Source organism: Impatiens glandulifera, chromosome 4 (genome assembly GCF_907164915.1).
Source record: "Impatiens glandulifera chromosome 4, dImpGla2.1, whole genome shotgun sequence".
In the NCBI taxonomy this organism is placed as follows: domain Eukaryota; kingdom Viridiplantae; phylum Streptophyta; class Magnoliopsida; order Ericales; family Balsaminaceae; genus Impatiens; species Impatiens glandulifera.
In genome coordinates this window covers 20243128-20255938 of record NC_061865.1, presented here as the reverse complement: position 1 = coordinate 20255938, position 12811 = coordinate 20243128, and the positions used below count along the sequence as shown (strand labels likewise).

Here is a 12811-nt window from a genome sequence, read left to right as displayed (position 1 = left end):
GAATCCAATTTAGTTTAGGTTGTTATTTATATGTTCAATTTATGCTGTGGTTGGGAAGAATGGAGAAATCTGGATACGTTCTTAACTTATGGGTTGATTTGGTGGATTCATGGATATGATGTTTTGTAATCTTTGCCGCCTGTATTGACGACGACATCTGCAATCTTTCTGCATCGTCGGTCGGACTTTGATAATGGAATCCGATTGTGTTTATGTTCTTATTTTTTGGTGGTTGGGAAGAATGGAGAAGTCTGGATATCATGATCAGGCTTCGGGTGTCTTTCTTCGCTGACATTGTTGGGATTGTTTAGGGTTTAGGGTTTAAAGAATATCATGGATATGATGTTTGGTAATCTTTGCCTGTATTGACGACGACATCTGCAATCTTTCTGCATTGTCGGACTTTGATAATGGAATCCGATTCTGTTTATGTTCTTATTTTTTTGTGGTTGGGAAGAATGGAGAAGTCTGGATATCATGATCAGGCTTTGGGTGTCTTTCTTCGCTGACATTGTTGGGATTGTTTAGGGTTTAGGGTTTAAAGAATATCATGGATATGATGTTTTGTAATCTTTTTGCCTGTATTGACGACGACATCTGTAATCTTTCTGCATCATCGTCGGACTTTGATAATGGAATCCGATTCTGTTTATGTTCTTATTTTTTTGTGGTTGGGAAGAATGGAGAAGTCTGGATATCATGATCAGGCTTTGGGTGTCTTTCTTCGCTGACATTGTTCGGATTGTTTAGTAACTTCTTGAACACATGTTTGTGTGTAGACTGTAAAGAAATGGCAGCAGTAAAGGCACCGAGGCATATTTTAGAGCGGCGAGCGGTTGGACATCTACCAAAGAGAGACATATGTAAATATTGGCTTTCTGGACGGTGCAATAGGAACCCATGTAGGTTCTTGCACGAGGCAATGCCATCATCACAAATCTCAGAACATAAACAGTCACGACATCATCGACTGCAGGGGAATCAATCTTTGTCTAAATCAAAAACCTGGCGAAGAGAATTAGCAGGCAGTAGTTCTACTGGGACATGTTCAACACAGCCTCCAAGAAAAACTGATACTTCTCACAACAACAAGAGTAGTATATGTAAATCCTCTAGTACAGTTTGCAAGTATTGGATTGATGAAAACTGTGTACACGGTGACAAGTGTGAGTTCTTGCACTCATGGTCATGTGGCAAGGGATTTTCATTGGTTACGAAGCTTGGAGGACATAAGAATGTACGTACGGACAGTCCCCAACAATACCTTTTGATTGGTTTAAACTTGTTCAATAATGTCATGCTAATGTTGTGCGATTTGTCTACAGGCCATTACTGGGATTTCTCTTCCCTCTAGTTTGAATAAGCTTGTTACTGTTGGTAAAGATAAGGCTATGAGGATTTGGGACTGTAATAATGGACAGGTTTGTTTCACAAATATTTCAATATCCTTTCTACGAATGTGTACTAACTAAATCTTCTTTCAATATGCATGGGGGTATATGTTATGACAGTGTCTTAGTGTGGAGAACTTTGAGAGTGAAGTTAGTTGTCTGACTGCTGAAGGTTCATTCGTATTTGCTGGCATACAAAATACTATTAAGGTAAATTTGCATTCAATCTCTTCGATTAATTGTTCACTCCCTACAAATATTGACTGCAGTAGTGTTTATAAACCTAATTCTAGGGATGGAACACTCTGGATCAAACAAGCATCAACCTTTCTTGTTCATCAGATAAAATCAATGTCGTGACTGTAGAAGGTGACAAGATTTTTGCTGGGACCGAGGTAGATAATGGTTTTCATATTCTTTGTTGGATGTGAGATTGATTCTTCAATCTAATATAAACTTGTTTTAATACAGGATGATGGGTCTATATTGGTTTGGAAATCTAATGCTTCTGGTTATCCCGAGATTGCTCAACCCTTAAGGGGACATAAAAGTGGTGTTGTATGTCTAAGAGTTGGAGTAAAAGGAAGTAGAATGTTCTCTGGTTCAAGAGATAATACTATAAGAGTATGTTGTCGATTTCTCTCCATTTTTAGCAAAAATAAATAAATTTGGATGCATGTTTATGTTTTGATTCGATAATAGGTTTGGGATCTTGATACAATGGAGTGCATCGAGACTCTATATGGACACACAAGTGCAGTTATGTCATTGATTTGCTGGGAAACCTATTTACTGTCTGGTTCAATGGATGGAACAATTAAGGTATTCATTTTTTTTTATCTACAATTGATGTTGCTTGGTTTTTTCAGTTGGATTCATATTTAGTTATCAATTGGATTCATATTTAGTTATTATTATTATTATGAACAGGTTTGGGCTGATAAAGAAAGTGGGCATATTGAAGTAATTCATACACAAGAAGAGGGACATGTATGTAACATTTGTTTTAATTTACATTTCTATCTCAAGAAGTTAAAAAGTGTTGTTAAAACATATTTTGTTTATGTTTGTGATTTGGTGACACTATTTCAGGGTGTTATAGCTCTTGGTGGCATTCACGATGAAGAAGATAAGGCGATTCTTTTGGTTTCTTGTGATGATAGTTGTGTTCGTTTATACGATTTGCCTTCGTTTGAAGAGAGGGGCAGATTGTTTGCGAAGAAGGAAGTTTGTGCTATTGAAGTGTTGGGTTCCGAGGGTATTTTCGTCACTGGAGATGCGACGGGGCAGTTAGCTGTATGGAAATTAGATGGAAAGCCTTCTTCTCTTCGATGATTTCTTATCAAATAAGTTTGAATAGGAAATGTAATATAAATACTTTTTATATGAAGAATGTCAAATTAGATGTTTGTTTTTCTTTTATTTGGTAGATCTTTGATTTAAGGATCGAATATGAGTTTATATATATTTTATTGATTTTTTGAAAATATGAGTTTATATATATTTGAATGATCATGTATATGTGTTTTTTTTTAGTTAATTTAATAATTATAGGTTATATTCTGTTGAAACTTAAAGTATTTCAAATTAATAGTTTTTTTTCAATTTGTAAGAGATTAATTTAAGAGAATAGCAGTGATGTACTATATATATTTCATGATTTTTAAACTAATAATAAATAAATGACAATAAATTATTTTAAATTGTATTTAAATAACTATTTTTATTTATTTATAAACATAAATTCCTTTTATTTTTAAAAAGTAATTTATAAACTTATAAAGTAAAATAATTTAATTAGTTTAAAATTTTAAAAGTAAATACCAGATTTTAATGTTGTCCTTTTTTCTTTACTCTATGATTGTTTGAAAATTGGATTTAAGAATCAATGACAAGCCAAAAGTCTGAATAACTAAAAATATTCATAACATAGGCAAAATAATGATAATGGAGCTCATTATTATTCAAGTCAGATGTTTTATTTCAATATGATTTACTAAAAAATCGATGAAATGTTCAATTTTAAACGAAAAAATAAGCACTAACATGAAAGAAATATGATTACCCATTCTTTCAAAAATTACATAAAAATTGATTAAAAGTTATAATATTTTAAATAGAAGACCAAATAATGCTGTCTTTTTCAAAATGTAACAAAATGAATCAAAGTAATACATAACCATAATAGCTAAATTAATTAAACAACACAAATGAAATTTTGGCCTAAAAATTTGATACCAATATTCTTACAAACAATAATAATATATGAGAGTTCAATACTGAATATATATTAATATATATTATTATATATCCCACAACTTTAAAAATAACTACAACATACACAATACACACATTTCCACTCAATTTCATGATAAATATGTTAGTCCATATTTTTATTATATATCACCCACCCACCCTTCCATATCTTTCTTTATTTACCCGCCCCAGAATTATACCCTCCAAAAATCGAAAACAAGTTAATTCGAAAAAGAAAAAAAAAAACTTAATTAGATTGTACCATAATCGAGCTGTTCCCACCTAAAGGGCTTGAAGACATATAGAACTTCAGGAGAGCTCTTGAAGAACAAAGCCACACAAACGCAAACTGCAGCTACCGCCACCATTGATAACATTGCCGGTCTGTATAGTGAAAGAGACGATCCTCTTTTCATCCTATTACTACTCATCATTAGCCTCTGCTCGCAGATCCCACAATTTTGTTTATTAATTATAAACTCGTTTCTGTTTTTCTCGATTTCAAACCTAGTAGAAGAAGCAGCAGCAGAAGAAGAAGGTGGTATGTAAGGAATATCAAGAGCTACTTGGTGATGATTCATATTTTTGTTGTTGGATTTCTTCTTATGAATGAGATTGATGTAGGAATGGTAGCCTCGAACCGATGCATAGTCGTTTGGAGTTAATCCTGTCATGTCGCGAGCCTTCTTCCATGCTTCTATTCCCGCCTGAATTTGTGACAATTAAACAAACCATTAAGGACTAGTATTACTACATATGGTTTTTAATTCATCTGTAAAATTGATTCTTTAAAAAAAGGATTTTCAAATGTATCTGGCGTTTCCAGTTGGCTTGGATGATATATCAAGCAACCTTCAAACACCTCCCCACTGACGATCCAATCGTCAGTTTCCCATGAAATTTGTACAATTTTCTAAGTCTTCAAATAGACTCCATTGCCCAACGAAATCTCATTCGGATTCACACCCAGATGAGGTAACCGGGCTCATTTCGAAGCACTTTATGTTTTGGATCTGAATTCAATTTAGATAGAAGCCGTCGATAAATTTCTGAATCTACGTGTGACTAAGTTCTATTTCCAAACGTGATCTGGATACACATTCAGATGAGATATCTGACCAAAACAATTGTATCCAATGTTCGTATTAGTGGCAATTGCAAGTTGCATCGGTAATTTTGTATAGGATTAATATAATAAAACAATAAGAAAATGAAAAAAAGATGGAAGTGAATATCTTCCATGTTTTGGTTTGAGAAGGGAGACTACATACAACTTTCACATTAGCAAGCATTTTCCTATGCCATACACTCCTATATGATAAGAACTTAAACCGAGCCACAATTAGTGTGTTAAGAATGCTATTATTCTATTACTACAAAATCATGATAACATGATTGATTTAACAGAGTATAAACCTAGTTCATGAATTTAGCTTGTTTTCATTTAGGGCTTGTTCCACTTGAGTTGATTTGAATTTAATCTCAAATAACCCACTATCCCATCACAAATCTTATCATCAATTCAAATCATACACAAAATACCCTTTAAAAGCAAGGGTAATTTGATAAAACAGTCTTAAATAACTAGTTATTTAAATTGGGATGTGGAACGGGTTATTTTAAAAAAATCTATTTGGAACAAGCCTTTCAAATAAAAGAGGACTTTAACTACCAAGAGATAAGGAAAAACTTACCAATCCAGGATCGTCGATTAATGCCTCCAACACGCTTTCTGAGCCACTTCTGCTGGCTACAATATGAAGAGGTGTCAAACCTCCAGGACCAATAGTGTCGGGTCTGAATAAGAACTTTCCAACTCTATCCGGTTGTCGCTTATCTTCACAGTTTGATTTGTCCAAAGTTCCAGTAGGGATATATCTCAATAGAAATTCCACAACAGGTCTGGAATTTTGACGCACAGCTCTGTGCAGAAGAGTCATATCAGACACTGCAAGTTCAATGGAAGAATGGTCTCCTGCATCGACACAACCATTGGAAAGAATCTCTAAAAGCTTCTTAACTACTGCACACCATCCATGATCAACAGAGAATTCCATTATACTTCTGAAGCGTTTGAAAGGGAAGAGGTCTTCATTTTGGTCTATTTTCCCCAATCTATGCCTTAAATTGCTCCGATGAAGAAGCCAACCCATTTCATGTATGAAATCCACTGCCTGGTTCTTGGCATCTTCTGCTCTCTCTCCTTGAATGACATCGAAGGTGCCTACCACTTCCATTTCTCTCTCCAGCATACGAATTTCAGAACATATGTCCTGCTCCGCTACAATGAATGGAAAGAAGCTGCTACTAAGGCCATGTTCCTCAACCTGAAAAGATTAGAGGAATATAAAATATGGCTAAGGCTCAGGAAAAAAGTATTGAATCATATTTTGTCACAATAAAGTTTACATTTCAGAAGAAAGATATAGTAGTAAGGAATTTTCCCCAAAGAACACTATGGCAATTTTATTTTCTAACTAAATATTCCTTTTCACCTCTCTAGTTAATAACATGAAATTACTAGTTCTCCTTGTTTGATGAAGAGGGATTATTTATCTACCCCCATCATCAATCAAATCGTCATTCGTCAACTAAAATACTAAAAATACCTTTACTTATATTCTTTTTAACATTTAAAATAATAAATACACAAAATATTTTAGACATTTAACCCAAATAATCCACTTTTTCATCACAGTTTTTTTCTTCAATAAAAAATGGATTATTTCAAAAAAACAAAAAACTGCATCAAACAAGTTCCAACTCTTTTTTAAGATCCATAAAGCAGGATAAATAAAAAGGGTATTAAACAAATTGACATCATAAAGCTAGTCACTCAAGGCAAGACTTCTTCAAAACAACTGGAAAAGATGGAGAACAATAAAAGAATTTCCTTTGAATGACTAATTTTCCATAAACTTGAATAAAGGAGCTTGGCCTTCCAGGGATAAGGTCCATTATACACCAACTTCCAGTCAAAGAGCAAGAAAGAGAACAATATTCAGAAAACAAGTACAGAACATTGAATTTGGCACCACACTATTGTGCACCTTCATGAATGACATCACAATATTGAAAAAATGAAAATGGGGAAGGACTTATTTTTCATTTTACTCAGGTTAGACATCTTTACCTCAAGGAATCCTCTCCCTGTGACATTTGGCATAGAGCAAGTAAAACTAATGCAATGAACTTCATTAGTACTATTAAAATCATCTTCGTCCAATACATCAGAACAATTTTCCTCCCCTAGATACTTCCCTTCGAGAGCACAAAATAACCTGGATTCAACAGGAGAGACACTAACAATAAGGAGAAAGTTCATGTGTAGCAAGCATCTGCAAACCCGTAACAATGTAAAAAAATAGCAGTACCTCAAGGTGGAACGAGACAAGTTAAAACCTTTGATCAAGAAATGAGCTCTCTCTGAAAGAGTGACAGCGACTGGCGTAACACTCAAGATGCTGCAATGGTTACGACTTCTAATAGGTAGGGGTGTGTCTAAGACCACCTGCCCTGTATCACATTAAAAGGATTATCATTCCCCTGCCCAGAACTTGCTAAAATTATGCAAAGGCATCAAAGTAGTTCATATGTTGAGAGCTTATCTATTCCTGATTCTCCAATGATGTACACATTTAAATGACTGTTCAGCTGTAGTTAGTTAGGCATGATAAATCATTGAAGATGTAAATCACTTCTAAAAAGGGAAATCATGACATGGAAGGCTCATTTCATTTTGGATTTCAACAATTTTTAGCATAAATTTTAACCGCAAACTTTTAATCTAGAGAACTCATTTGGCCCCATATTTGGAAACACTTATTATTTCTTTATCTGGCTACATTTCCAAATGCAAAAACGTTTGGAAACAGAGACACATTCAGTGATTTGTTTTTGGTTTCGTATCGAGAAACAATCCAGAACATACACCACATGTGTTTCAAAATGGGGCCATTTTGATTATCACAATTAACTGATAGCTGGATTTAGAAAGATTTAACGACTCCAATGCAAGAGACAAACCATTGTACAGAAATGCCACATGATGCTGCACCATCGCATATACCCAGCCGGAATTCCAGAATGAATTGTTTGATAAATTGATTAGTTTAAGCAAACTGGTGCTTAAATCAGAGGGGAGCTGCATAAGGATTAGAACTTTTGGATTAAGAAAGACACTCAAGGCATAAGGTTATTATATGTACTAGGGATAACAGGTACATGCTTACCTCGTCCCATTTAGATTTACTTAACCGAAGATATATTGTCAGGATGATACACCCAGGTCTTATATAGCTTTCAATGTTTGTAGGACTGTTTGACAACCAATCAAGGATCTGGATCCAACATATGAACAAGATTAACTGTTTGTTGCAGATGTGTGCACTAAACTTGGCTAAAACAATTTAGAAAACCAGGATACCTGTTTCCTCAAGACAATTGGCAAATTGCTTGGATCTTTTCCAAAAAGTTTAAACACAATTCGATCTGTCCGGCTCTAGCATCATATGGAAATTGAAATACATAAGAATAACTGCAGGGTGTTATTTACATAACAATTTGTTTGTAGGGGTATAAGGAAGCAAAATCTTTGAAAAATATATTCCTGCCTCATTTAAGTATAAAGTCACATGGAGAAATAACTTAAACATAAGATGGGAAAACTAGCAATTATCAAAATAAATAGGATAAGATCAATTTATATTATTGAATAAAGGGAAATGAAGTATCTTGTTTGTAACTATTTTGCCAAGTTCCCACAATATCAATCTGAACCAAAAGATGAACAGATAAGTAGAACCATAATTGAGACTTTAGTAGTTCTTCTCTACTTTGAGATTTTATGCTTTACTTTTCTTCATTTTGATCAACTCATGCCATCAAATGGAATGACTTGTACTGTTATGGTTTGGTTTAGTTTATCCAACTGTTGATGCAACTTTATTGACAGTGGATCAATAAAAAGATTCTCGCTTTTCAAAAAACAAATGTAGAACAATACGTTCATAACATTTGAGAAGGATTTATATGCATGAACAATTGAGCAAAATCAAGAAACCATGAGAGAATTATACCTGTGCATCCCCACTAGAACTAGAAGGCGATTGGCTCAATGTTGAATCAGAATTCCTACTTGTCTGAGGTGGGCTTGACTTCAGACTCTCTTGATGTTGCATTGAGCTGAATCCAAGGGATCCTGTTCCAGTACTAACTGGAGCCAAAGAGGCGTCGATGTTTTCTTGACAGTCATCAGAATAATCATAAGCACTATTCAAGTCAAAGTTATTCAACCCCATTTGACCCTGAGTAGCATCTGATAGCCTCACTTTGGGTGGATTCCCACAATTTGTATGATATGGAGTTGGAGATTCTAGAGACTCATTCAACTTCTCTATGTTTCTAGATGTTGATACATCTCTAGTTCCACATTCCCCAAGCAGAGGTTCCTGTATATAAGAAAGTCATAATTCTTTCCAGTTGAACTTAAGTTACAAGTGTGTGTGTGTGTGTATAAGAGTATAAGAAGTAAAATTGAGCACATTATGGTGGTTTCCAGATGTTCCAACTTGTTGAAGACCTTGAGAACCAGAAAGCAAACTAGATATGTCCCTCCCATTAATAGTGCTAGCAAGACTCGAAAGATTTCTTAGCAAATGAGAAAGTAGATCTTGATCCTTTATTCCCTCCGAGTTATTAGCTGCGGCATATCATAAAGCATAAATCTTTTAGAGTTAAGATCAAGAAGAAACCGTGGCTAAGGAAAGATGTTACATGTACAGTGTAAAACAATGTTTTAGGCATTGAGACAAAGTAATGATGCAGACGAGTCAACATATAGAAAGATAAAATGTTTCAAGTATCTCAGAGTTAAGAATAAGAATTCTGAAAGATGATTATTGTGACATGTGCTCGTCTACGTACTTGTTCTTTGTATAAATGATACACTTGATAGTCTCTTTAACTCTTTTGCAGAAATAAACATTTTTAATTTGTAAACTCCATCGTTTCTACAAGGAAATTACAGCACCAGGAATATCTCAATTCACTGATAGAGAATATCCAAGTCCCAACTATTGGATATTCTATTATTTGTTTCACGGTTGACCAGTTGAAAAGGATGCTAAGATAATTTATTTGGAACTATGGAGCAAAGATAAGACCCAAAAGACAATCCAGATTAATCACACGCGACCTAAGTGTACACGAGTTAACATCCAGATTGCATTTGCTAATAGTTTTATTGACTTAAAGCTCTCCAAAAATCAATACAATGTACATTACCTGCAAGTATAACTTGAAATATAACTAATTCACAAGCATCAAAAAAGCTAAATGCTGCTTACAAATGGATCCACAAATCATTGTGACATTGTATATTAATAAATAGGATAGTTTTGCAATGAACATTAACTAGATGTAGGCTATGAAAGTTACAAATAGATGAGGATACATTTTTTAACGTTAATAAGTAAAATTCAGATGCAAAACAGAAAATACTCACTGTGCATGTTGGATAGTAGCCTCAGAAGACTAATCAGTAAATAACTACTGCCTTGCTCATCAATCATGGTGCCTGAATTAACTACATTTTCTGGATGTGTCTTTCTCCTCCTCTTATTATGACCAGCCAAACGCCTACGACAACTTCTCTTCCCTTCATCAAACTCTTGAAGAACATGAAACCTGTCAATTAAGAAATAATATTAGCTAAGCCTTCAAGAATATAAGAATAAAGCAAATCAATATGTTTTTTAAATATCATCATCTCGCAGATTAACAACTAAAGTAAAAATAAAAAATAGATCTTCAAGCAACAAATGACCTGCTGCACTGCTGACAGAACCTTTGCATGACCTTACCCACCAAAGCGCTACTAGCCTTGGAATGTATTTCACAAACCTTGTGCCTTCGATGATAGCCTTTTCCATTGCTTAAATCAGTTCTACAATCATCCACTTGACACACCGTACGATTTGGAATAGCGGGAAATATCTTGCTCTTCTTACCGCTCTTTCCCTCGGATGTATCAATCTCAGAATTCAATATGGCATGCGCTTGTCCCACAAGATTTAGATTAAGGGACCTGGCTTCATAATTTACTTCTTCTTCTCGAACAATCACATCCCTTCTCCTTTTCTCCAATTCCGTAGTTCTTCTTGCATCTCCTAAAGTGATGTCATCCGACGACAATGAACTGTTCGACCCCAATGGGAACAGTTGACTACTTCTACAGTCAGCTGGACTAGGATTAACTGGAGAAGCAGTGAAAAGGTCTCCATCCCATTTCCAATCGTTTAAATCCCATTCCAAGCTTTTCTTCCCAAGTGCCTTAAATTCCGGCAATACTGGACCATACAAATTATGAGAGTTTCCTCCAAATTGAGCTTCCATTGATCAATACTCAGCATACACTGACACAGACCCAATTTTCTGATTATCAAAAGAAAAACGAAGATTCCATGAATTCAATTAGTAACAAAACAAACTCAACAGCCCCCAATAAATACACTAGAATTTACTAAATCCCCCAATTATTTCAAGAAAATTCCATGGATCCAAACAACAGCAATTAATAAGTCTATAGCTTACCAAATTACACGGCAAGCAACTAAAAAACTCACAGAAAACAATAAGTCCTTAAATTCATCACAAACAAAACATTCTAGTCCCTGAGACGCTGTCAATTAAGAGCATTAGGTTTAAACTGTAGAAAAACAATGAGAAGTAATTGAACAACCTGAAGAATCGGGAACAGAAGACAAACTCGCCGACATAGATGGTGACGTTCTAGAATCAAAGAAAGCTGAAGGTCGCAACAAAAAGAAAACAATCGCCGGCTCCACACGCACGGACGCACATACCCACAGAGAGAGAGAGAAGAAAGATGAATTTTTGGTGAAGAAGAAAGGGTTATAACCAGACAAAGCAAGAAGGCAAAACTGGTAATTGTAACCTAGAGAGAGAAAATAGTATAATCTTCCATGGATGAGTCTTTCTTACCATTTACTTACTACTGTAAATTATTCCAAAAAGTAACATACATGCCCTTCAACTTTTCAAAGTAGTACATTTTCTTCCAATTTATTTGAAAACATTTTTATTTTATTTTCTATCTTATTCTAATACATAAATTTAAAGAATATCGAAATTAAGTCTTAGCCCTGTTTAGAATTTTTTTGTTTTTATATTATAAAGTTTTTTTTATGTAATATTTAAAATATTAAGGTCTTTTATTCTGTATACTCAAATTTCGAATAGTTAAATCTTATAATTTTAGTTATTTAGAATTTTGTATAAGTAGTAATTAATTATTTAAGAGTAACAAAAACAGGACAACGAAGTTGAAAACGAAAGTAAAACTACAGATTTGACATGTAAAAAAAAAGAAAAAATTCTCTCATGGTCATTTTTTTTAAAAATAAATTCATTTTTTTCTTGGGCAAAAATATCCCGAACATACCATTTTTTTTTAAATATTATTTTTTTCTCTCTCTTTAGTGCATATGGCCATATCATCTTAACATAGCCATGTTCGAAACAAAAATTTCTTGAACATAGTTATTTAGAAGAAAAAAAATAATTTAATTACCTTTTTTTTCTACAAATATAATAGGCCACGTTAAATTTGTAACTTTATTTTCGTTATAATTTTGTTATCTAAATTATTTTTCATTATTTAGTTTTATATATTTTATAAATTTAAAAATATATATACAAATAGTTCTTAAATAAATATGAATAGTGAATGAGTACAAATATTAAAGTTCTAGTCTTAAATATCAGCAGTTCAAATTGAGCTGTATAAGATAAAAGCAAACCAAATTTCCACTTAATAATAATTTGGCCAAAATAGTTTCAACATGGTCAATTCCAGTTCATCAGTCAATATAGCTGTTTTTTTTAATTTTGTTTTTCATTATTATTATTAAAAAAAGAAGAAAAAAAAGTTAAAGGTATGGAGTTAATTTTTATTTAAATTTAAACTGTTTTTTAGTGAGAATCAAATGATATTTTTTTAATTATTTTGAATTTAGAAAATAAAAAATTTATATATTTTTTTCTTATCTTATAATTAAACTTTGTATCCAGTTGTTTTAGAATACTTAATCAAACATGTTTACATGCCCAATTTATTTTTTAAAACTCATTTCACACTTCAA

The 12811-nt window shown here is 33.4% G+C and overlaps 2 protein-coding genes across 4 annotated transcripts; one reads left to right on the top strand and one right to left on the bottom strand.

The window, feature by feature from the left end:
* The first annotated feature begins 835 nt into the window (after positions 1-835).
* On the top strand, positions 836-2763 carry LOC124936381 (zinc finger CCCH domain-containing protein 48-like). Its single transcript, XM_047476877.1, has 8 exons — positions 836-1237; positions 1326-1421; positions 1512-1601; positions 1685-1786; positions 1863-2015; positions 2094-2213; positions 2322-2381; positions 2484-2763. Exons 1-8 carry the CDS (start codon positions 923-925, stop codon positions 2724-2726), a joined length of 1179 nt encoding a protein of 392 aa, XP_047332833.1. The 5' UTR covers positions 836-922; the 3' UTR covers positions 2727-2763.
* An 850-nt stretch (positions 2764-3613) lies between these two features.
* LOC124935873 (squamosa promoter-binding-like protein 1) lies at positions 3614-11576 on the bottom strand. Of its 3 annotated transcripts, none has more exons than XM_047476306.1 (12): positions 11389-11576; positions 10474-11062; positions 10153-10334; positions 9191-9348; positions 8726-9097; positions 8074-8148; positions 7880-7987; positions 7674-7791; positions 7022-7163; positions 6781-6928; positions 5342-5974; positions 3614-4354 (listed from the first exon to the last, which is right to left on the bottom strand). In XM_047476306.1, the coding sequence occupies exons 2-12, from the start codon at positions 11040-11042 to the stop codon at positions 3899-3901; spliced, it is 2961 nt and encodes a 986-aa protein (XP_047332262.1). In that variant the 5' UTR covers positions 11043-11062; positions 11389-11576; the 3' UTR covers positions 3614-3898. The 3 variants fall into 3 exon arrangements, with proteins under 3 accessions (XP_047332262.1, XP_047332260.1, XP_047332261.1); XM_047476304.1 differs by having other exon boundaries at positions 10474-11081; positions 11389-11575; XM_047476305.1 differs by lacking the exon at positions 11389-11576 and adding an exon at positions 11241-11330 and having other exon boundaries at positions 10474-11081.
* Between the last annotated feature and the right edge of the window lie 1235 nt (positions 11577-12811).

What these genes read in the sequence shown, in the direction of transcription:
- LOC124936381 (XM_047476877.1), top strand. Translation starts at nt 923, where the DNA reads ATGCCATCATCACAAATCTCAGAACATAAACAGTCACGACATCATCGA. An exon ending in AGCTTGGAGGACATAAGAAT is followed by an intron (nt 1,238 to 1,325) that starts GTACGTACGGAC and finishes ATTTGTCTACAG; the next exon opens with GCCATTACTGGGATTTCTCT. An exon ending in AGATTTTTGCTGGGACCGAG is followed by an intron (nt 1,787 to 1,862) that starts GTAGATAATGGT and finishes GTTTTAATACAG; the next exon opens with GATGATGGGTCTATATTGGT.
- LOC124935873 (XM_047476306.1), bottom strand. Translation starts at nt 11,042, where the DNA reads ATGGAAGCTCAATTTGGAGGAAACTCTCATAATTTGTATGGTCCAGTA. An exon ending in TTCTGTCAGCAGTGCAGCAG is followed by an intron (nt 10,335 to 10,473) that starts GTCATTTGTTGC and finishes CTTAATTGACAG; the next exon opens with GTTTCATGTTCTTCAAGAGT. An exon ending in CAGGGAGAGGATTCCTTGAG is followed by an intron (nt 5,975 to 6,780) that starts GTAAAGATGTCT and finishes TAATCTTTTCAG; the next exon opens with GTTGAGGAACATGGCCTTAG.